General features: G+C 31.3%; 1 protein-coding gene across 2 annotated transcripts in view; it reads left to right on the forward strand.

Moving 5' to 3' along the window:
* LOC115440820 (monocarboxylate transporter 7) overlaps window positions 1–26,964 on the forward strand; it is a 35,322-nt gene that overhangs the window by 810 nt on the left and 7,548 nt on the right. Inside the window, exons 1-3 of one of the 2 annotated variants that reach the window (XM_030165295.2) lie at window positions 11,527–11,608; window positions 16,992–17,117; window positions 19,373–19,498. In XM_030165295.2, the coding sequence (XP_030021155.1) occupies window positions 17,004–17,117; window positions 19,373–19,498 (240 nt within the window). In that variant the 5' untranslated portion in view covers window positions 11,527–11,608; window positions 16,992–17,003. Of the gene's footprint in view, window positions 1–11,526; window positions 11,609–16,991; window positions 17,118–19,372; window positions 19,499–26,964 lie in introns of those variants that run through there. The other variant, XM_030165294.2, reaches the window with a different exon arrangement.

A 26,964-nucleotide genomic window follows, 5' to 3' on the forward strand; every position in this document is an offset into this window, starting at 1 on the left:
CGTGCCCTATCTGTTATGATGTAATATTGTGGCGCGACACATTGACAAATACAATATTTATTCGTCCACTACGTCTACACGTGGTAGTTTAATAAGTTATTTTGGCGGCTTTAAATATTATTTGTTCAAAAACTTTAACGTTTTCATATAACATATAAAATGACATAAAAAATAGTTCCCAAGTATGTTAAGTAACCTACATAATATTGTTACCTATTGTTCATCCTAACTTTTCAACTTTATAGTCATATCAAGATGTCGAATACAAAAATTCGTCGCAATAAAAACGAGAGGTGAATACGTAAAAATCATTTATTTACTTAGTAGTCAGGGGCTATAATGTACATCAGTTATCTCTGGGCATTTAAGCATAGCAAATGGGTTCATTCACTTAAGCTAATACATAATTTGAAAGTCATTAACATTTTTGAAGGAGCGACCAGAAATATGTAATTTACTATATAAACGAATGACTTTAAAATCCATCACACTTACCAAAAGTCTAAATATAAATCGGTGGGCCTAGGAATGGAATCCAAGATTCCGCGATTTGTAAGCGACGCATGTTCTCGCTAAGCTCTACTTGATACAACACAATACGAACATTCGAGAAAAATTAAATTACAGGGTAACAGAAAAAAACGCGCGGAATTGTATTTTATATCTATACAAAAACTTACAACAATTTGTGAACAGTGAATACGTCATTTGGCTTCAGCGTATCTAATGATGCGCCGAAAACTTAGTTCCGCTTCGACGTTTTATTATTCGGCTCGTGATTTACGTTCTTAACAAAACTTTATACACTTTATAACTAAAACACGTTCAATTATCATTAACGGGTATGATCATAACCAACTTACACTTTACCATCACTTAAACCAACATGTACTCTATATTTGTATTTATATTTAAAAAATGCAATAAATAACAAAATGCATAATAATGAAGTCAATTATTTAAAGTTATTTCGTGTCAATGAACTCTTAAACAAGATTATTCGGAGAAAGTGTAAACTTCATTGTTATGGATGTTGGGTTTAACAAAGCTTCAGTCGTAACTGCACTGCAACGGTATTTGCAGTATAAAGAACAATGTAGACGCGTGTAATCGAAATTAGAATTACTTAGTTGTGGGATGCTTTGTAAATATAAATACTGTATACATATAAGTAAACATAAATACGCTTTAACTACCTAATCGACTATGAATGAGTTCACAAACTTAGGTATATACTTTCACACTCAATTATAAAAACAATAAATAGTGTTTAACAAACTATATGGAATATCTGGATGATATCTACTCCGATGTGACTCAGGTGAAAATACGCGCCCACGACACCGGATTCGCCAACGAGCCGGGATACTATACTATTTTACTCTAACTCAATACACGCGATGTGTTAGTTCACTAAGGAGTATATCTTAACAAATTGTAGCTCGTAGGTCCGCTATAATATTATACACAAAGGTCTATTTGTGCATCGAACCTAAACCTTAATATATTTTGGGTATTCACTTGTAAGTACAAATAGGCTAAGTAGCCTTACGCAATATAAGTCAATTAAAATGTATATGGCAATATTAGTATTATTAAAAGTTCTATAATGATAATGTTATGTGTCTATATTTCCAATTTATTCTGTCTATGAAATGATCGAATCTTAATTAACTTTTGCAACTCTGTTTGCGGTTACTATTTTAATAATATAAATATATAAGTAGAATACATACTGCGTAGTATACAATTATCACATTAAATATATATTTAAATAAAAGTAAAAAATCACTCAAAAAACCGGTTATACACAGAAGCACCAGTTTAAATGCGATAAACCCTTAGCGATATATAAATGAGAAACAAATGCATAATTTATCTTGGTTATACGCAAAAACCACATATAATCGTCAACCGCAAAATAATACATCCAAAATCTCATTTTTGCAACATAATCGTCACATTTACAATAGAAACTATAGTATTTATTTAATGGCTTTTGCAGATAATAATTGAACATCGATCACAATAACCGCAACATTGAATGCCAATATATTATTATGAACTATAAATTTACAATCCATTTCAGAAGATTTACATTGTACATATTGCATTAATCTTTTTGCGTGAGTTGAAATGATAGGGTACAAAATAAAAGCAACTAAAACATGACGTTTACTGCCTATAAATGAGTATCTGAAATAACCCAACTAATTCAATATACATAACTTGACATTACTATTTCGTCGAAATTCAAGTTGTAACACATTCTATGTTCTTAAAACAACAAGATTATTATAATGACTAATAATTAGGTTATTAAAATCAGAATTGTATGTCAGACCATTAGCAAATACACCGACTTTCTTTTCCCGACATATCATTGTCAAATATCAATCGTCTAACTGTCGAGCTGTGTTTAATCCATCTGTTCAGTACACGTCGAAGACCTTGAAACAAAAAAATAAACTAGTTTTCAGTGATTGTACTAAACATTTTATGTCGTATGTGCACGCAGTGATGACGCGTTTTACAAGCGACGGTGACACCATTGTATAATTTTCTGCACCACCTTTGTTAAGAATGATTGTAAATTATGATGGATATTGAAATTTTTGTCACTGATTTATTATCCTCAAAACTTTATTTTATGGTGAATGCATGACATGTAATTTGTGTCAAATTTTATTTTAGGCACCGATTTTAATAAGGAAAACATTTTTGGCGCAAAGACTAATTTATTAATGAAGTAGGAAAACGACGCGACGCGATACTATAATCTGTACTGAACATCAAAGAACTGATCAATAGAAACCAATATAATTTTATTGCCTTTTGATAGTTTGTACACAATAATATCTTGGGGTAAATAATTTTATATCAATGTAAGATATTATGTATTATAATAAAATAAAGTGTCATTCAACATTTCTTCTCCACGTTGTTCAATTCACATGTTTTGATTTGATGTGATTTCTAAGATACTAGTATCAACGCGGTGACTACACAGATAAAACGACCCAAAAAGATAAAATGAATTCTTACAATGTTTAACTATTACTTTAAAATATTCCAGTTAATTTCTTTAGGAAAATTCCTCACATTCAAGATTAATATTTTATACGTGAAAAATACTATTTCATTGAAATGTTTGATATGTTTTAAAATAATAAATTAATAAATATTATAATAAATGTCGTATAACTATTTTGATTACAAAAAATAAGTTGTCAAAGAATTGTAAAGAACAGCACGAGAAATAATTTAATAATTTAGCTTGGGGTCTAATACGGTTTTGAACTTCAATAGTAAAGGAACTCTACAAACACCAAGTTAATAAGATTCCATGAAATTTGGTCGTTATGCAGGGGTTTCGGTTGACGCCCCCGAATTCAATCGATAAATTGTTAAAAATGCAGGGGATAGTACGAATATAATTCAGGGGATATGAGCGCCCCCAATGTACTAGCTCTACATATTGTTGGGGGCCGATACTTGGAATTGCACGTCATCCATACATTTAAATTTTTTTTTCATATAATATTACAATTTGATCAAATCAAATGCAAACACAAAATATCTATATTATAACACATGTACAATAAAAAAATGAAAATTAGGTATTAATAAAATATGTGACACACACGAGATAATGTTTTAAGAAAGCCATAGAAGAAATAGAATTGGAAATTATAAATAGAAAGGACACGTTGTAGAGCTGTCTATTTAATAAACTAGCGAGACTAGGGTGTTATCACACTCCCATAGAAAATATGTATAAAACGACGACTAGCTGTAAAAAAAAATTGGCGGTAACTAATATATTTGTTTCCGTTTTGAAGACGATTAATGCAGATGCAGTTCTTTAGCTTGTATGACAATTCATGTATGGTTCAACTCTCAACTTGACCAGATAATATTCTATTATAATCTTAACACGTAGGCTAATCTCAAATCTCTTGTACCTATTAGTTCAGTGTGCATATAGCAAATATTTGTAATTGAATCCAAATGACCTCATCACATGTCGCATGAATGTCTTATCTTAAATATTTAATTCTCGACCACACCTGTTATGTTTATATTGTGAGACAATCTAAGATGAAATAAACCAGTTAATATACTAAAGCTATTAAAATATTGAACACGCGGAGCTTTATTCTTTAAGACGTAATTTATTTTTTACATTAACAGTTTAATAATAATATTGTGGGTGTATCCATCTTATGTAAAAAAAACAAAACGTGCAGCTGTGTGTTTAATATGGTCGCAAGTTATGTTTTCGTATAGCCACGTGTTTAAATTATTTGGCAGCATTAATTGATACACAAATGCTCGTTGAGATGTATACGGTTAGCGTTTCAATTACCAGCTTATCGATTTGTGATAACTCCATTGCGTGACCCGTATTCAGCATATGCTAGGAGGAAAACGTATTTGTTATACAGTTACGTATAATAATTGACACGCTAAATCAGAGGGCAAATAACAATGAAATATAGCTTACGAAACTCGTATAACGTACTGCGTAACAAGTGTATTGTTTAGTAGGCGATTATCGCAATGAGAGAAAGTTGGTGTTCATTGAAAGATCTCTCATAATTTTCTCCATATTATAATTGAAAAATGGGTATGAATATAATTATTGGGTTAAAGTATAATTACTAGATGATTATAAAAGACGCTTAGACGTGTCTCTGTAGTAATTAATGTGTTTAATTATAACAAAGTTACATTTTCAAAGGTAAACTCATTGTTCATTTATAACTTGATATCTAGTGCTTGATATAATTTGGCAAGTCACTCTCACGCTTTTTATTTTATAAAATCCAAATCGTCAAATTAATAATTTCAATCATTCTGACCGTGACATTAGCAATGTCTTGGTTCGCTCATTCAATATATCCATATGTTAATAATAAATCTAGTTTATGCTACGAGATTGACTTTAAACACGCTACACAAATTTGAATACTGTAATATTTTTTCATCTCAATAAACCAGTCCCAAAAAATTTCCATTCTAATGTTTCTCAGCCACAAATAGATATCCGAGGCGTCATACATAAATAATACGGTTACCCAAAATATCTTGAACAAAAAATTCCCACGCACCGAGTCATTCACAAGTTTGAAATATTGGGACAAAAAATTTTACAGCCCTTAGGACTAATTCCTGGAAGTGTCGACAGCGGAAAAAAACAGTTCGGTGCCTTTGAACAAGTGTTTGGCGCCAAGGGTTGTGAACATAAGAAACCCATTGATTCCTTAAAAAACAAACTTACGACCTCCCGCCGCTCTCAGTTTATGTTTAATGCGTGGACAAAATGTATCTTATTGGACCCATAATACTTAGAGTCCGTTTATCTTAAACTTGTTTGTATAGTTTTCAGTGTAATATGTGATAAACTTTACTTCAGTGTTTATAGTATGTATCTAAAATAAAACCCAATATACATGTTTCTTAGAATATACTGATAGTAATCTGTTTTGTTTCCCAGTTAAATAAATTTAAATAAAAATAAAGTATAAATTACGTAATTTGTATGTATAAAAATATTACGTACATATTATGTACATTATGTAATATGCATTACTAATAATTTATATAACTGAAATGACGAAATTCTGTACTACTACAGTAATCAAAATTGAATATCATATTACTTTGAATTATGCCAAACTTGAAAAAGTTTAAAGTTATCCTTATAAATATTCATCCAACAAACGTATAAGCAACTCAAACACACATAGCGCCTCAAAGAATTACGTAATTAGAGTTGTGTGAAAATCAAATAATCCCACATAGTGCTAACAATAATGATGACCAATTATCTATTTTTTATGGCAAAGATAATCATGTTATCACGCACTTATATGTATTGGTAAACATGACAACATATACACGGATACGTCGTTAGCAAAACCGTGTGAGAAAAAGAATAAACGTGACGCTTCGGATAAAATAGTTAAACTTCAGTCAATAAACAATTTGCACTGGGGTTTCCAATTTGAAGTGTGAATTAGGAATGATCGCTACAATTTATTCTGGTGTAAGTAAATAATGTCTTCTGTAAAAAATAAGGCGCAGTCAGCGTTACTGTCAAATTACAGTTCGAAATAAGCGTGAATATTTTAATTTTAATTTTGGTTCTGAATATTTGTTGTTATAGAGTAAAACCCTCTCACTATGCGAGACATGATTACCTAAATTTTAGTAAAGATCCATATCGTATTTCTAAAAAACTTAACGTATTATTAAGTACATAACATAATAATAAAAACATCTCAGTAGATATTAAAGTTTAGATATACGGCCCGATTTTTATGCATACGTACATATATTATGTGCATACATATGTAGGCCATTATAATCCCGGAAGATCGCAAATTACATTCGATTAGCGGATACGCTATCGCAGCTACATTGCCAGGAATTTATTCAACTCAAGTCATGATTGCTGCTATATAATTACCTTGACTATCTTTCACATGTTTATCACTATTGCAATTTATTTTATAATTAAATATAATATAATTTATTTAGGCTTTGCGTTAACTGCATTTATACTTGCAGTTGTCATGATATAATAATATATAAATATATTACGCCTACCATTTACTTAGAAATAACCAAGTTCAATTTTATGAGTTATATTTGTACTTTTATTGTTATTGGCTGATATTCTACAAAAATAAATAATTCGATTATTGACTCCACTTATAAAGTCATGGAAATACGTATGTCAGTAACCACATTATCCTTTAAGCGGATTAAGAATAAATTCTTCCGTGGCCCTCGGATCAGATGAGCACCTATTTGGGTATCCGTCCGGTCACGCGTACCGATGACTGCACGTCCAAACGCATGCGAGCACTCTGATTGGTTCTCACGCGACAATGACATCGGCAGTCGTGTGTCAGATAGGTCAAGACGCGGTAGTCATTTATTTCGGACCGTCTTTCACATGTCTAGACATATTGGCATATATTAACAGTTACATATTAATTTTCGTTCATAATATGTCTCGTACTGTTCGTAAATGAACTTATTACAAAGAATTGCTTACCGGATCGATAAATGCTTCCAAAAGAATAAGTACTTTTCAATCACAACTCGTTAATACTTGAAGATAACTTAAGATAAATTATTGATTTTAATCGAAGATTTAAACATGTTTGGAGACTTAACTACTGGGACATAGATGGGTAGGACAGGTTACTTAAGATTAATGGTTACTTTATAATGGATATATTACTCGCTTAAAGGTAAAAACTACATGATAGAATTCAAAGGAAAGAAAAGGTTAAAATTGTAATGGCATCGTAGAATAACAAGTTTGAAAGTAGACCTAACTCCGGCTTAGATAGCATCTATCTTAATTAGAACTATTAAAACGTTAAACACCAATTTCCACAAATTATAGTTAAATAAATCATATTAATATACGTAGAGTGAGGAGAAGAGAATGTAGACAATAAGCATTTCATTATTAATATACGAGATTTTAACCATGGTGTAGAATATAGTGAAGTTGAAAAAAATCGTATCAGTCTAGAATACTTTACTCATCAGGATCTTAAGATAAATATTCCAACTAGATAATTATATTAGTAAACAGATCTTGGGGATAAACCTACCATGAAACGTTAACAAAACTTATAGGGGGAATTTATTTTATCCACGATATTCTTCAACAACCAGTTTTTAAGGTCAATTAAACCAATATCAAGTGTTAATTGAAGTCATAATTAATTATAACGACTTATAACATAGTTGTGTCTTGAAAACAGTAAATATTGACGACAGCAACTGGACAGGAATAAACAAGTGAAAATATGTATATAAATGAACATGTACGTACTGCATTCCATCGAAGTGTTTATTTTGAATCAAGTTGTTGCATATACTTTAACGACAATAACTTTAAAATACGTAATGGAAAAAACCGTTTACCAACATTAAATCCATCTGAACAAATAAGATATTCAGTGGTAAAAATTATACAATAAGTACATTTGGTATTCGGCCGCCAAAGGACGTCTAATAAATTATTACTTCTCTTTATATATTTATATTATATTCGTTTATTATGTTTATTGGGTATGATCCTGTGGTTACACTTTTATATTTATGCTCTATTTTTTTTTGTTTCAATATTTAATTTTTTTACTATTTATTTCACCTACCTTTCTTGTTTAATTCAATTCAATCATCAATTCATCACTGTATCACCAAAACGTTGACTGGTAGAGAAAGAATTTGGCAATAAGTCCGCCCTTTATACATTGATGTATATAAAATGTGTACATGAATAAACAAAAAAAATATATTGTTAGATTCCCTTTATTTTACTGGTTTCGAATTTGTGTTTGACAAAAAATGCGAGAACCGTCGTTTTTATTATGACGCTAATATTATTATTTCGACTTAAAAAATTTATTGTTCTGTCTTGCTTCGATACCATTACTAAGAAAAAGAAAGCAAATAATTCAAAATTCAATTTACATCTCTTGACATATCGAGCGGAGGATAGAAGTAATGGAAAGCCGCTTCGACCACATTCCTTGCAAAACGATTCGATTCATCTATAGATACATTTAATACATGCGTTCTATAAGACACAGAATATGTTTGATACATTTTTTGGATTTCAATATTGTATTGGCCTGGTTTATGTTACGTTTCTTTGACGCAATTTAACACAGTATATTGTATATTACTATATTTGAGACATACGTCACATTTCTATATTATAGTATGTGTTTCCTATCATGATATCAACTGATAATTTATCGCTAAGTTTTTACTCACGTTAAAAGTATTCGAAATGTTATTTTGCAAAGTAGTTCTTAATATGCCCTTTGATAGTAGTCCTGAGTGCCTCATTATCAGATATTTCTTAACTTTTTATATATGCGATGTCTTTGTATACAAAAGCTAGTACGGTACGCCATAATCAGTTATAATGGAACCAAATACCAATATATAATTTGCTTTTTTCTCCAAATGTTTGTAATCAGTTAACAAATAAAATACGTTTCATTTTCTTTGTGTATTATGAAAATAAAAATGTAGAGTTTTCTCAATGGATTTTTTACAGACATTGAACAATAGTACTTTTAACGATAACAATAGTCAGTAAAAGTACTTACAAGCGTCTCAAATCGTAGTATATAAACTATATTTTTTATATAAACTACTAATACCTTAGTTTAATTTATCTTTCGATATTAAGTCAATATAGATGATCAATAATGTAATAAATATTGGAAATTTGTCTATATATCCCTGAACATACAAGAAGCGATGCTAATAGGAAATATATTTCTAGTTTGATCCAGTTTTGGTAGCAGTACAATATTTTTTGAGTAATGCGTAAACTTGTTTTGATTAAAGGTCGTTTCACACATTACAGGGCCGGTTGCAAGGTCATTATTTTAAAGCGGTTTTAACATTAAACTTGAGGATACTCGTCAGTCAATTCAACATAAAAGGTTTATATTATTATGATATCTTCTTTTTGATATTTAGACAAAAAATACTTACTATCAAATCTTTTAATATAATGATACTATAGATTTTATTAAAAACGAAATTTAAGTAACTTTTATCCACTAAAATATATGTAGTATATAGAACCTGTAGTGAATAAATATATAAAATATCACGCAGAAAGTATTTTTATAGCTGCAACTTTTATTAACCCTTAAATGAAATATGTAGAAAACGTAAAGCATATAATTATTTAAATCGTTTTACGTACAGTAAAAGCTGTTTCTACAAGACATCACGCTATGAGAGCACTCGTCAGTCCGTAATTGAAGTAATTTATTTCAAGCGCACTTTTCACACGCCTCATCCTCACAAGCTATCATCTTCCCTGTTTTACCACTATACTGTTGTTCAAAATTCAAATATAATACTTTGATATGGAGTTTTGATCAAATTTAAAAATGTTTCATAATTTATTATGTACTGTTCTGAGGATAAGCTAATGAGATTTAAAAAATATATTATCATTATTTTTGTTTTGAATACGGCTTACTTAGCAAATATTACGCCTGAGTACTGACTACATAAACACAAATAACTTTTACCTTCTTAATTATCACGAATTCGTTTTTTTAGGATGTTGGCATATAGCCCGGAGTCTGGAATTTGTGCCCGATACGGCGATAGGCTCGCCCCCTATCACATCATGGGACGGAACATACTTGGCGAAAAGTGGGTGCCCTAGTTGCGCCTCTGCATACCCCTTCGGGGATAAAATGCGTGATGTTATGTATGTTATGTATGGCATATTTTAATTACGGTGCACACTGTACAGGCGTATTAATGAGAAACATTATGCGTATGTAACCAAGAACGTAATTTGCTTACTTATGCATGCACGGTAATGAAATAATGACGCACGTTTTATAAAATGAGTGACGATTATACAACAAACTTTTTTTCAATTCACTGTCTAAGTGTTTATATTTTGGATATCTAGAGGTCAATAAACAATACAAATGTTATATGGGGCTATTCTTTCATGCTAATTGTTTCTTAAAGATAAATAAAGAATAAGTACGGCGACATGTGCGAGCACGCTCTGTTGCGTCTCTGCCTACCCCTTCAGGGATAAACGACCTATAACGTGATTGGAACTAAATTTATTTTCACAATATTATGAAATTACCTTTAAAACTTGTTACCAATAAATCCCCATGTTTTATAACGTCTTTTTCATGCTAAAAATCTTTGTTAATGGCAACTTTATTGCATACTTATGACGTATTATAATATTAAATATTTCGCAATCTTAAGCAATAACCTGCATATAGTTTCACAATATTATGAAATTAACTTTGAAACTTGTTTCTAACATTGTTTATTTATTAGTTCCATAACACGTGTCTGCTACACGGTAAATAAATACTGACTTACTTAGGATTGTAGCCAATAATATACATAGCTCAATATTCATCACCAAGTGATTCCTGCTACCCGTCCTTAAAAAAGAGACGAAAAGAAGAAGCAGTGGACGAAATTGGAGCAGATACAAAACCATTTATTATTCCATTGATTCTAATACTCCATGAGATACGGACGTGCCATCGGTAAATAAATAGTTCGAAAACATTAACTATTCAGTAATAATTATATAATCTGCTAAAATGATTTTCATTACTTATGTGCTATGAAACACTGAGTTAGGTTAGGTTAGGTTAGGTTGTATAAATCAATTACAATGTTATGATAATAAATGATATCATCAGTGAGTCATTTTCAATTGATATTTTACTAATCCCTATTCCTATATTGTAACATAATATTACCTAAAATCTTTTCCAAATTTCGGTCAAATATTTTTCAATATACAGAAAGACTGGTAAATGCTGTAATCTGTAGGTTCCTGCTTTACAAAACTCGCTACACCAGTGTACAGAATGACATAGAACTTGAAAATTTACATACTATTATGCGATATAAACATATTCTTGCTGACATTATTTAATCCAGTGACAAATCAGCTGCCGCGACAATAACACAAACGTTTGGTAATTGGTACAGTTGTGTTTTCAAAAAGTGACGAAGTTACAAGATTGTGAAATAACAGAAGGTAGGCAATAGGATTTATTAGTCTTACATAGTACGTCTTTGATCATTGAAATTCATAACCAACTCACCACTTAATTTGAAAATTTTAAATCATTACATTTACGAAACGCAAAATACAAATAAAGTTTGACTGTAGTCTGTGTGAGAGGATATTGTTTGATTCGTTTTCAAATATAATATATTATACAAATATATCTGTTCACTGTAATAAGACTGAATATATGAACGTTCTTCAGAAGTAATTGCAAACATATTAACTTATTTTAAGTTGCCTTTATTCAAAGAGTCTCCATAGAAAGCTTTCCAATAAGTATATTTTAGCTGTTGAGATGCCGCCTTTAGTATAACATTCCGAAAAAACATTCTTTATGTTCTAGAATATTAAACATCATTCCTTTTAATTCAATTTGCCAAGATCTGATTAAAAAGTAAATCTTTCTTGTAATGACTGCTTCCTAACTTTACATTTTTGTTGTTCTATAAAATAGATTTCAACGAAATCAGTTTTTTTAATCAAAGATAATGTGGTCTTTTTTAAGTATAAGTTAAATATTTTACTGTAAATCCTGAGAAGACTAGTTGCTTGTTAACAAATTCGAAGGTTATTAGGGTCAAAGAGCGAAGTCGACAAACGATAAAGCAACCGTGAAATATTTATCTCTCCCAGATGGTCGTATAATTTCTCTAATAAAATACATTTTTAACAACGACTTCATTGTATGATGGTAACACAACTTAAATAGTAAATAAATGTTCATCAATCGAAAAGTTAGTTCATAAATCATTGATATGACTAATATTGAGAGTTTCTTAGGAGAATAAGAGGAAAATTTATTTTATTATTGTCTTAGGTCGTGTGAAAGGCAACATTCTTTAGATTGACGATTATTCCTTAGTTATTTTATTATTATAATAAATTAAGAATCTTATATATGTTCTTATAAGAATAATACTAGTAACCGTGTCTGTGTTTTATTATTCCATTATTAGACGCCCACTCGCTATGGATTATATCTTTCATCTTCAACGCTAACGTAATGCGGGATGATTATAATCTTGACGTATGTTTGAAAAATATTCTTACAGAATTTTTAAGCTACATAGACTCTCTACTTAAAATAATCACAAAATTTAAAATCTGAATACATATAACCCAGAAGGTTGGAGCCAAACCACGAAATCTTGCCTATAAGTATATTTTTTTTCTTATTTTTTATTACGAATGACGAGACGAGCTTGCCTTTCGCCTGATGGTAAGCAATACGACCGCCCATAACAAATCATAATATTATTAAGTCGAGTCGCTTCTGTAAATATGAGCTAGGCTAAATAGTCTAGTTTATGCTTTGGAACTGCGTGGATTTAATTCTACAAAACCCGATACACATGTGGTATTTATCTTGGAATAACAATTTAACTCGCTGCGGAAACTTAACCTATGAGTCGTGACATTTCGTTTCCTAGTTCCTAACTCTACATCTATACGCCTACGTCTTACATGTAAGTGATTTCTCCCTGTTTATTTTATATGAGATATCCAGGCAAACAGTAATGTTTTTCTGATACAATATTATCATTAAAGACGCCACATTGCTCTAAAGTTCAAATGTTATCAGCAATTACAGCTAAGTCGGGTTTATATGGCTAGCACAATCTGGTAAAACAGTGATTCAAGAATATATACGTATTTAATTATCTATCATCGGTTTATATCCAGTAACATGTCTAAAAATATGTATGCGTATAATGAGAATAGATTTTTTTTCTAAATAATGGATTGTAACAGTGGCGAAGCGTCCATACAACCAGATTCCTACCGGCTTCCCTCTCACGTTTATTTACGCCTGTCATCAATTTTCTTTTCTTTTAAAATAGCAGCGATTTGTTAACCAATGCAAATGATTTTTTGCATCGGGTTACCTTTTAAAAAATTTCACTCTTCGCCACTGGATTATAATATAATATTATCTGACTTAATATTCAGTGTATTTTAAAGTTTATTCACTCAAAACAAACTCAAACTGTCAATTATGCAGTCAATCTCCAGCTGTTATAAAACTTAGCAAAGATTTTGGTCTATTATAAACTTACAATTGGTGGAATAAGAATTATTTTTGCACGCCTGTACGGCGTACAGTGACCGCATCCTTACTCGCGGTAAATAGCCCCACGCGAACAAAAACACAGCTATATTTCATCACATTGACATCACATATCAAAGCTTTATTCATAACATCAACATTAAAAACAGAAGTTTACATACATTTCGCGTAATATCTGCATATTTTATTACGTTATATTTTTAATTTAAGTAATAACTATTCTACATTGACCTATTCTACATGATAACATTAAGAGTTAAGTGAAATGTAAACATTTATATGTAGGGATATCGATCTAATTGAATTTTCGTGTTTCATATTTTTACAATTCATGCCCCACGCACGTGATGTTTCTTTACACATTTAATTTAAATACATGTGCATAATATGAGTTATATATTATGACCGAATAGTTTATGGCGATAAACAATCGTTACCAATACACGAGACATTAGTATCGTTGACACTAATTTGAGGATGCAGATTAAAATAAGCGAATAAATATGAAATTAATTATAATTAAATAAAACTATCGTAATTTTTAGTCTGTTATTATCTATTTTGTTGTGTTAACCTGCCGACACGTTGGCGTTATGATAAAAGCTTTTAATCTAAGCTTTTATGCCGCTCACATTACATCACTTCATTAGATAAATTTGATAACAACTACGCAGATGATTCCATATCTATGTATAATAAAAATATATAATTAATATATGAAATAAAAAATATAAATAAGCATCACTAATGGCAAAGTTAAAACAGTGAATAACTAAGGTCGGCACGTCCGAAGTTATCGCAGCGTTATCATTGCACGGCGCTTATGATTTACACGCGGAGGTACGTAATTAGGCTGAGATATATCCGAAAATATTGATGTGATATTTAGTCCTGAGCCATGAAGTTAAAAAGCAAATAAACAAATTTTAGTTTCTTTTCAAATAAGTCCAATTTCAAGAATCTGTTACCAACACTTAATATAATTTAGAGACAATATAGAACTCATATGTGTCCTTAATAGTATATTGCATAAATATTTGTTCTATTTTACTTACTAAAAAGTTCCACACTAACATATGATTTCAGAGCATTATGATTTAGTTTGAAACTTTAAGCCGGTTTAATAGCTTAAATTTAGATTTTTATAAACGAATAAAAATTTATGAATATATATGTAGAGTCGTTTGGAATTATACTTGAGAACCATCGATGTATGTTATTATAGTTTAGTTATTAACTATCGTGTTCATATAAAAATGTATAACGGAAAACAAGTGTCCCTTGATTACGGCCCAGTATATTCTAAAGTACGTCAGTTAGGTCATACGGTCAACGTACTAACTGCTAAGAAGACACGCCGCGTTTGTTTAAATATACATATTTCATTTAAGATTATTTCCAACATATACTAGTGGCACTATAACCGAGAGCACGTTAACATAAAATATAAAAATAGTACAAAATCCATCAAAATCACGGATGTGAATCATATATTCTTCAAAATTCGCATAAGCAATATTTGATTAGTTATAAGGTTAATTAATATCGTCACTGATAATTTAATTTCATGCTTTAAGATTTTCCATGTGGATACGGTAAATTCCCATTCGGTCCAAGTAGTTTACAAATCATCTGACCTATGGGCCAAGAGAGATAAGACTTCGAATCGTGCACTATAAAGTGCAACACGCTGTGTTTTTATTTTAAAATACCTCATGATTAGATTTATATAATTGCGCTATTGATTTTTGCTTACGATAGATTTCCACTCATTAAATGTAATAAACAGTGTTAAGTCCCGCTAGAGCAGGATATTTTGTGCGTACTTAGGAATTAGGTGATTATCTTATTAGATTTAATCATATTTCATCCGTAGTTAGTAGGTGCTTAATAGAAATGTACAATTAAAAACTCACAACTGTAAATATTCAATATAAATTTTCGTACATAAAAACATTTTTTATAATTGCTGTAATCCAAAGTGATATTATATAGGAAAAGTTGACAACAATCTATACAATAATAACGGTTCAGTTGAAGCAGAATATAGTTTTAAAGTGGACTAACCTGCTTCAGTGTATAGTGCGTCATATTATTAAAACTATTATAATGTTATGTTATTGTATAAACAGGTGAATTGAAATCTGCTTTAATTGTATAATTATACATACGTATTGTGAACGGACACGCGCTAAACACGTAGCATGTGATGGAACGCACTCACTACACGAGGTTGCGATCTCATTAACGTACTGTTACGTATATTAAATTAATTAGACAACGTTATCATCGCAATAATATTTACGACGTAAAAATGTGTATGTATCTTAGATGGTAATTGTATTATTTGGTGTAAACTCATGCGATTCACGCGTCGTTCACGTGCTACAGCCGGTATACATTTAACAAACATTCCGTCACGCTTGAGCCCCTGGACGAGTAAGACCTCGGCGTACAAGTGTAACTAGTGTAATCATGACGGACAAAAATAAAATTCAGGACCGAGATTTATTATTTTCTTATATCCAAACAATTTTCCTGTTTCCTTCAAGGGTAGTAAAACTATAGTATAATTTTTACAAATACTTTTAAACCATATTATAATAAAACATGTGAATTTTTGTACTACATTCAATCTCTCCACTTACTGATACCTCCACGGCACCGCACAATTTTCTAGAAAATGTTACCTATTCGTGCCGTGAATATTAATGCAGTAGTCAGGTTTTATATCTCATTATTCGAATTCTAATGACTTCTAGTACTAAAACATCCATGCTCCGTATAACACAGCGTATGTGAGTGCAATATCGTAACACATCGTGTAATGGAAAGTAAAACATTTAACGACCAATTTCACCCATAAAAAGACATTTATTTATTGCTTTCATTTATAGATTAGAGATAAGTATGGAAAGGCAACATTTTTCCACGTATTTAGGCGAAGTAAAGTGAAGTTGCGCCTTGATTGAACCACGTGTAATGATATGTAATTAACAGAAGATTATATTGCAAAATCTATGATGGCAATTAGTCTTCAAATATATTGCGTATATATTCCGTGGCAATTGTTAATTGCAAGGAATCGAAGTTAAAAATATGATTGACGGACTCCACCTTGCGGGTTACCGACCTACAAAATCACGAATTATTATTAATCCACTCGTAGGAACAGCAAAAACATAAGTTTTAACGAGTTTGATCGAACTACTAAAGAAATCGACGTTAATTATAGAAATAATGACTAAAGAAAAAAATATTTAAATTGAGTTTTCCTTGCAGTTTTTAAACACCATGGTGGTGCGAGTGGCGACCGACGAGCGTCCATTCGAGACGCCGTCCTCCGATGAAAGCGGGCTCGGACGGAGTGACTCTCCCAGTGAGGATACTGAACCTGAGGCAGCATTAGTAAGTGCCACTCCATATCGTTATGATTTATAACATAGATATCTTAGACAGTTTTAAATAATTTACAGTCAAACTTAATGAAATGAAAATGAAAAGAGTAGAGCTCAGAATATCTCATACATTAGCTGCTGTTCTAAAGAGCAAACTACGTATTTCTACCTATTAAAAATATAATAAACCTCAAAATGAATTAATTAAATTAAAATAAACCAAACTTCAAACACGACAACGTCACATTCAGTGACAGTTGAAATAATTTCATCAATATGGTTTATAGATTTTAACAAACACAATCAAATGGGACTGACCGACATGTCCCCGCTTTTTGCATTTACCGTCGGCTATGTTATATCAGTCCTACATTGACACGTTGATAGCTTTAATAGTTTGCTACCACATTTGCGCAGTTATATATAGTTTTGAAAAAGTTGACCGAAGCCCTCGAAAAGAAAGCAAAAAAGAAGGTATCTCGAATCGGTCGAATTTTTCTCCAAGAAGTAAAACCAACTGTGGGCTAACAGCGAAGAATAGTAGAATATCAGAATGTGTTGATGATTGTAGCTGCGATGACTAAATAACAGCTAGCTATGAACGTAGAGATGATGCCCACATATTCACAAGAGATGAATTCTTACAATCGTTTCCCAATTCAGTAATTAAACTAGAAAAATCTAAACACATATTGATGCAAAACAATGACATCATTTGAAAAAAAATTGAAAAGAAGGAGAATGTTACGGAAAATTGCAGAGAAAATAATAAACGCTTGTTTGCTTGCTACTATTTCGTTGGCCTTTGCTGAGATTACAATGACTGTACTATTGTTATTTTTATAAAAAAAGATTAATCCCGAATATTAAATAACAAGATGGTTTTGAATACAATGTGGCGAAGAAGAAAGGAGATTTTGTTAAAGACAGCAGAGTGTGTTGTGGATGCTCTGGTATGGGTGATGCTTATTTTTGGAACTTACGTTTTATTATCGATATGAAGTTACAGCCCGGATAACAAAAAAATGACCGCAAGAACCAAAACAATTATAGAAGGGTATATTGTAAACTTACTAACCGACGGTAAATGTAATACAAAGCGTTAATTTGTAATTCTATAACCATTTTTTATGTAACTAATAAAGTTTATTGAACAATTAATTGTTTCTGTCTAGATATGGATACACGTTTTGTAGCAAGTTCAAGTATATGTATCACGCGTTCAATCAAGGGCACAGCCAATTTCATTAATTGTGTTATCAACAGAGATAAGTTATTGATTAGTCATAGATTTCGACGATAGAGCTGATGTGGTATCTGACGTCAAATGCGAAACAATCAACGAACTTAGCATAAGGTTATAGATATCGTCATATTTCTCAATTCTGGGAATTTAATTTGTGAAGAGTATAATTAAATATAAATTTCAATGTTCCATATATTAGAGAGTAATTTCTATTTATAGAAATATTTAAAATTCAAAGGATAATTTATGATCTCGCAATCCTAGGTTGATCCCGAGATCATTAGATACAATTTGTAGAAAAATCATTGTTCAGATGGAGAACCCATTGAATGATAATTACAAACTGATAACTACCCTTCCTGTATCGGCTAGGCTGCGACCATAAACCAACGTTAAAAAATTGCTAAGTCGGTATGATCTCTGTATCCTCAACTGAACTAAATTCGTTTTTCCATGGCTCCGCCTACGACAGCACCCAATATAGACTACGTACCTGAAGTGACACGAGAGGAAAATCACACTGTAATATTTTTAGGACTTTGAAATTACCAACACGACCCAAAAGCACACATGAATTAACATGGGTCTAGTCAAAAAAACAAACACCACTCTCAACTTTTTTTACTGAATTCTTATGGGCTTATTCTTATGGAAGTCTTTCAAGCTGGAGAAAGAGAAATAACAACCATTATTCTTACAAAGGACGCAGTACTTATTCTTCATGCACGAACCACTGTGTTGCCATACGAGGTCGCCAAGTTTTATGAACTAGTTATTGCAAACCGCCACGTCTATCACTTAGCGACAGTCGGGCTAGGTTTGGTGGGCAACCGATTTGATTTTTGTAAAGGGTATTCTACTACAGACGGTAACGCTCATGAAAGCCCTGTTTACAACGCTAAACTCACACAATGTAAAATTATGATTCTGGGCTTAAAAACTGAACAGTAGGGGCTTGTGTGTGTATTAATGTAAGCCAGGTGCTTATTCGAAAATAATGTATCCTTTACTCATGACAGGTGGTGCCACCTGACGGCGGGTGGGGTTGGGTAGTGGTAGCGGCTTCATTCATGTGCAACGTGCTCGTGGATGGGATCATTTTCTCCGGTGGAATGTTTTCTGAACCCGTTAAGAATGAATTTAAGGTAAGAATTATATTTTCAATCCATGTTTTTATTAGCATTGAATTATCACATGAATGGCTATGGAGTAATAGACGATTAGTATCATATCTTGATGGAGTGCGTCCGAAATGAAGATACTAGAAATAATGTACTAATCAAATCAAACGATATTGGTTTATGCAACACTATTCTCGCTGATCCACTGTCCGATAGAGCTAAAGCAATATATAAGCTAGTTTTAAGGTGAAATCATTGTAGTTGTTTTATTAGGCGATACAGTCGCTAAGCGACAAGACCTTTAAATAAATAAAAAAAAGAATTATCAAACATAAAATCACAATTGGTTTTGATGCTACATTAGGAAATACATTGTATAGCGATGTATTTTAAGTCTGATTTTTGATAATTTCCAAGCGCCACTCATCTCCCTCAACAATAAACAGAATCAATAATGCATAGAAATACAAAGTACTATATGATACCGGACTACGTTTATCATACCACAGTTCAAATCTCATAGTGACCAAAAATTATAATTATGCAGACCACGGTAAGATTCAGTTTAAATATCCTATTATAATGTATCAGCTTTGCGGATTTCATATTATAGGATGAAGTCATCATATAATGAATGTAGCACATGTGTATAATTTTTATGAGACGTCCGTATACAGTTTTTAACTTGTATAAAAGAAGCCTAAGCTAATGATATCATTGATATTCACACATGTCAATACCTCTACTCTAAATTTATATAAAATTTTATAACCGTTAATTTAAAACCACAAATAACAATCTGAAAAACAGTCAGCCTATAAATAATTGCAGTAAACTTTTACAACATTCTGATCGCGATGCATTTAAGGATAATTTAAATGCATGGGTAAAGCGACGCGCCACGTCGACGTATGAAAGTAAAAACGTAAAAGAAGACATATTTACATCGGCATCGGAAAGGACCAGACGGTCGTCTCGTGCGCAGGCTATTTTTAGGCGACCACACAGGCCACACCCTCGGAGCCGAGCTTTAGCTGCGCGTCACGAACGTGCCTCCTCTGAACTATTAAATACCCGTAACAATGTTATGTAGTCTTTTATATATTAGCCCCACTGTTTATCAAACAATCGAAGGTTTATGTCATAGTTGTTTGGCATGAATTTGTACATGTTTTTTGTTGCTATAAAGACTCTGGAATATAGTAGTCTATTGGGATTTTAGATGAAGACAAAATATATAAAGATACTTAATCGTGATCAGAGTGTTTATTAAGTACCAATCGATATAATGTTCTATGCATATAAATCCCAACTATTAAATTATCAAGATTTACTATCTCCTGACTCTGATAATAATATAATTCTCCGCTTTAAATAATCATTTGTTTAAACCCGCTAATCTCTATAACTAGTTCTATTCTTTTAAATAACTATTCTTTTATTTACACTAAGCCACATACATTATCAAACCTAAGTTTCGTCTAAGAAAAAAAACTGCAAAGTCAACTCTTAATAATAAACATACATCAATATTTAATCTTTCGATAAGTACTTAATTATTTTATGAAATCATTAAATTATACATGGCCTTGGGATAAAATGTATCATCATACAATATACATATTATAAATATATATATATATATATATATATATATATATATATATATATATATATATATATATATATATATATATATATATACCGTAATGAAATATAAAATTTCTGATCCATCAGCTTCCTTACTCCTAAATCGTATTTTTATACCACTGAAGTCAATAGATTTCAAATCATTTAAATAATCTGAATAATTATTGATATCCGAATGTCGAAACAAACATACATATATTGTACATTTCAGATAAATTAAGAAAATTTATTGCATATATTTGTTTCAATTAAAGCGCAAGTGTTCTTAACATTTCGAAAATACACGAGGATGGATAATGAAGTGCCAACACGTTCAAGGTTGTGGCATTAAAGTAGGTCAACAAAAACCCAACAATTAACATGTAAGTGTAAAGCGGTCTTTTGTTTCGGCTATCATTCAGCAGGCAGTCAAGTGACTAGCACGGATTGACGCGTCTGTGCAGAATGTTAACTGTTGATAAGATAGGTAAGTATTTGGAATCTGCTATCACGTTTTGTTACTTTATATCGGAACGCAGAATTTATGACTGTTGAATTTCTTAGCCCGCTTCAAGATGCCTTTCTACAATCGTTAACTCTAATAGAAAACAGAAAAATGTAAGGGAATTACATGTCTTATCGATAAGTCTGTCGCCAGGATATGTCATTCCTATACATAAAGTTAGCGTTAACGATTGTAGCAAGCTTCTTGACTTCGGACGCTGATATATAAAAAGAAATGACTTAGAATTCCACGTAAGTTAAATAATACATCACTTAACTAAGTGTTTTTAAACTCAGTATTGATGTATTTTCATTTACTAATATCTCGTTCAGATAATTTAAAACCTTTACTGTATTTAGTTATAAAAGTGTTCTTAAGGATGTGTGGATAAAATATCCATGAAATAGCTGAGATGGAACAATCGGATTGTATAAAATTTATAAGCCTGACGCTCATAGAGCATCGCCTCTATAATTGCAACAAAGTTGTACCTGTCTAGGTACATCCAAACCAGATAATTATACAGATCTAGATAGTTATAAGAGTGCATATAATGATATTATAATAAAATTTTAGATATACAAAAAACAAATATATAATTTATTAGCTTTATCACTATCTGTCTGTAAAAAAAGAGTAATATACAGCGGTTTAACATTAAATTAGATATAAACTATCAATATTTATCATAATATTTGAGTTCCAAGTAGCCAAGTACCCGCAATTGTTTGGACTTCTTACTTTCCATCGCATTGGAATTATATATTCTCGAATAAAATTAATACCCATTCTCTTTCCAGAATGAAGGCTAAGATTTCTAGAACTTTCTTACTTAAGCATTTATTCATAGCGTCGAGGAGGCCCAATGACTTAATTGAATAGTTTATATACCCGCAGTCGTGAGCACGATTTTTATTTTATTTTCTTCTTGTGTAAACTCTATTTAACGACAATTATGGTTTTGCTACAAAAAGTGTAATTAAGCAAAAAACGTTTTAGCATTAAAAAAAAAAACATAAATGTTATTGTCACTTGCTAGTCGTAATTTTATTAAAAACTCTTATTTCGCTGCTACTTATATTACAAAATAAAACAAACTCTTTTTTTCAGTAAATGATTATGTTACAATTTTTTTCGATGAAATGTTTAATCTCGTGACAAGGGTGACATAGTGGGCGCATGCGCAGGCGCTGGCGCCAATAGTCGTTAACACTTGAACTGTAGCCAAACATTCTTTTACTAGAAAACTTATAAATTCGTCCTCAGTATTATAATCCACCTAACAATTACAATCTGTTATATAGTTATACTAATAGGTATATGGATGTGCTGAATCAGGTTTTACGCTTGCTCGCCTTGCGCTCACGTAAAACGCATCCTTAGAGGAAATAGATGCCGTTAGGTACACTTAGGGATAACATAGCTTTCTATTACTAATCTTTCTCTAATATAAAGATTTAAGGTTGCAAAACTGTAGTTTTACGCATTACTTGTAATATATAATCTCATAAACTTTAGCACTTAATAAAGTTAGGTTTCTAGTGCGGAGAGTGTAGAATTGAAAGCAGATTTCGTCAAGCGACGGACCGTTTAAGGTCAAAGTAGTGCGTTTTTGGTTTCCAATGGCGATTTAAATGCAAAACTTTATTTGAGTCTCATTATTCATAAATAAAATATATCCATCGGGCAAAACCAGATAGAACCGCTTTAAAATTTGTCTGACGCATAATCATGTTTGATTTTATTAATATGGATGAGATACAATTTGTTAAAGAAATTTCAATAATTTTAGTACTCAATTAAAGATACTCAGCTGCCGGAATCCACGTTGGCGCCGTGCTGGCGGCTTCATTAAGTTGTAACACTCGTGCTGACATGAAATATTTTACATAGATTCATCAACCACTCGATTGTATATATTAATCCACTAAAAACCGTTAATCCTTTACTTTTACTATATACAAATTCGGTAATAGAAAATTGGTCTGTATTAAACAAAGAATTATTGCCTGGTCTGTAAATAAACCGGCGGATAGTGGAAAAATTACATAAATTCGTTATCGTTGAACGTGAAACTAGTTTTAAGAACTCCTTCGTTTACAATGTTCTCTGTCATTCTGTCTACAAACATTAACATAATGTTAAGGCCAAGGTTTCAATACGTAAGTTTGTTAAACTATTAAACCATTCATTCATTTCTGGCTCAATTTTAAATGCAATCATTAGAATATTATAACATAAACGGACAAACGAATTATTTTTATACGTATTACTTTAATGTTATGAAACATTCAGAGTTTTATGATAATTTATTTAATGTTTGCTGATTAGCATTATTTAATTCATTATCAAATGTGTCGAAATTTCCGCCACAGATTCGTTTGAATATGGTTAGCAAAGTTTGACGTCACTGAAGCCCGCGGACCACGCTCGAAAGGCAATTAATTATACAATTTACAACACTTCGATGTGGAATGGACGCCAGTTAGTGGAATTTGCCGTGGCCGTTCTCCAGTAGGGTTACCGCAAAAATGATTGTTGAATTTCGGAAAGTTGCGTGTTTTTACTAGTACGATTATGTCTTTTAGTTAACCAATATATAATGATTTATAACAAAATATACAGTTTCATTTAGTTATCGTCCTATGTCGCCGTAAGTTATTTAAGTAGCAATCACGATGTTGGTAATACTAATATTAATAGTGTATCAATAAACATGCACAATATTAAAATAATGTGCGTAATTATAGAAATCGAGACAAAGTATCCGCTTGCTTCATTGAAAGTATTGCTGTGCGAATTAATGTAGAGCCGTGAAACGTAGCGCGGCAGTTGGCGCACAGCCTTGCGACCAAGTTTAATTGCATATCAATATTGGAACTTTTCCACTGCATTAAACTGCAGTAACCCTCGCAATTTCAAAGTGTATAAAGTTGCCACTACATAACCGTTCGAGGGCAACGAACGATCGCGGCCTCGAGACGCCATTTAAACTGATCGGGTTGCATTTTTGATACGTTTCCCTTGCGGACGTAGAGCGTGCATTACAATAATATATAACTTGTAAATACTGTGAACAAGTTGTGCTTATGAGTTCATTTATCTACAGAGCTGTACGGGGTCACAGGGTCGGGCGATTGTCGCTCACGACCTTAAGCGGTTTATTTTATCGGCTCCCTATACACAAAATGTAGGTACCTACCTGGTATACGATAGTTTTTAAGCGAGACTTAAATAAAAATGTAAAGCTAGAATACTAATTTAAATATCGAATTTGTTTCACATTGTGTGACCTCTTGTCATAGTCCACAGACGCAATAAATAGATAAACCAACATGTTGATAAAAATAAAAATGCCGCTTAGATAAGTATGCACAGGTTGGAGGTGGGCCAAAATGATCGCAAAATTATTGTTTTACTCATGTATTCATTGCGTAAATGACGTGGGTGCGATTTTGTAATACGCATAATGTTATTATAACGTATAAAAATCGTAACCATGTCTAATACTTTCTATGATTCAATTGATATTACGAATGAATTAAGTCGGTGTTGATAACGTTGTTGATTTTTTAATATTTATTTACGATTTTCATACAATAATATTTTAACGATATTCATAAAATTTAAAATTTTGAATCTTCTAACCAGATTTTTAGGTCGAAAGTGGTATTAAAATAATTCTCTCCGATAATAAATTCACCACTCTCAAGTTTCGTCAAAGTACTTTTTTGACAAAACTAAACCAAAAATTCCTAACCTAAAAATGTACAAAGAAGAGTTTCACGCTTGTAAATTTACTTTTAACGTTCGCAGGTCGCCAAAATGCGGTATATTCTAACTGCGGAAACGGTTTGTTATAAGCGAAACAAAACTAAACATATTAATGCCATTTTTGACCCCCAAATCCAGTTTCAAGATTCTAAATCGTAGCCTTTACAAATATTTGAAGTGAAAACTTACTCAGTACTTTATTAAGCGATGTCTTCTTAAGCGAGGTGTCTTAGATGCTTTCTTTAATGTAATATAATACAATACGAGTTAGATGTATACAGCCCTATCTAATCTATTAACATTTATTTAGTAATGAATCAATAAGACCTTTTTCAAATTAAGTTTTATTTGAAAAATATTAAAACATTGTCGTTTTTAATTTTAAGTACTTAGCACAAGTGCTGTTTTATTTTTATAATTATAGTAATATAATGACTATTTTGTAATCATCATCGTAGTGTTATAGTTTATGTATCTACTCTGAAAAATACTGTTTTAACAATTTTCCATACTAACCAACCTAATTATAAAGATCGATATACTATTTTAATAAACTTACAATATTAAGACTGCAAATTGTCCTCCCGTCTCTCTCATAAATAAAAACGACAATCTTAAAAACAAGTAACACAACTTAATTTAATTAAAACGGAAACGATTGTATCTGGTAAAATATGAGGAAGTTAAAAGTTATATTTAGCTGTATTAATTTATGAAAACGTAAATTTTAATAACAAATGTATTCTAGTTTTTTTATTGTCTATGAACAATTTAAATTTAGTACATGGTAGGTACAAATTACAGATTTTTACCTGGAGATATTTTTTCATACTAAAACACTGTTATACAGAAATACCTAGGGACAGCCCCTAACTTCATTAGCAAGTTTGGGAATAGGCAGTTTGTAAGGCAAAATTAAACTAAATGGATTTTAGAACAGGATATTGCAACTAGCTCTAAAATAATGCAATTTCGATTTCAATACTTGGTATTATTCAACATATTTCATTTTGATATATTATTAATACGCAAATGAATGTTTTAATAATAAATATCTTTTTTTAGAGGATTGCTTCATTTAATATAATAAACCAAAAACTATATTTCAATCTGTATAAATATTTATATTGTGACTGTGATCGACTGTGGACCAAGATTAATACTTAAGGAAAATGTTTTAGCCATCATACTATGCTATGTGTAGAGCTATAAAAATATCCTTGTTACAGTTTATTAGAAAATAATTAGTATGAAATCTATATCTAATTGACTACCTTGATAGCGCAGCGGGTGCTCAGACGGATATAAATCATTTGAAAATAGTGCAATCCGAAAAAGTATTATTATTATTCTTAATATGATTCCAAACTCCCACTGAGTATGGTATTAACCCGCAGTAAAAGATTTATCAGCGTGGATATTAAAAATTAGCAGAGTAATTATATCGAAAATAGATAAAAGTTGGTGCTTCAACTTGACAATAATTGCAAACAATCTCGTAGAGATTTATAACAATCAGTACGCACAAACAATCCGATGCACAAATAACATTACCCTGGATACATTTATCAACTCTTCGCAG

This window comes from Manduca sexta, chromosome 19 (assembly GCF_014839805.1).
Source record: "Manduca sexta isolate Smith_Timp_Sample1 chromosome 19, JHU_Msex_v1.0, whole genome shotgun sequence".
In the NCBI taxonomy this organism is placed as follows: Eukaryota; Metazoa; Arthropoda; class Insecta; order Lepidoptera; family Sphingidae; genus Manduca; species Manduca sexta.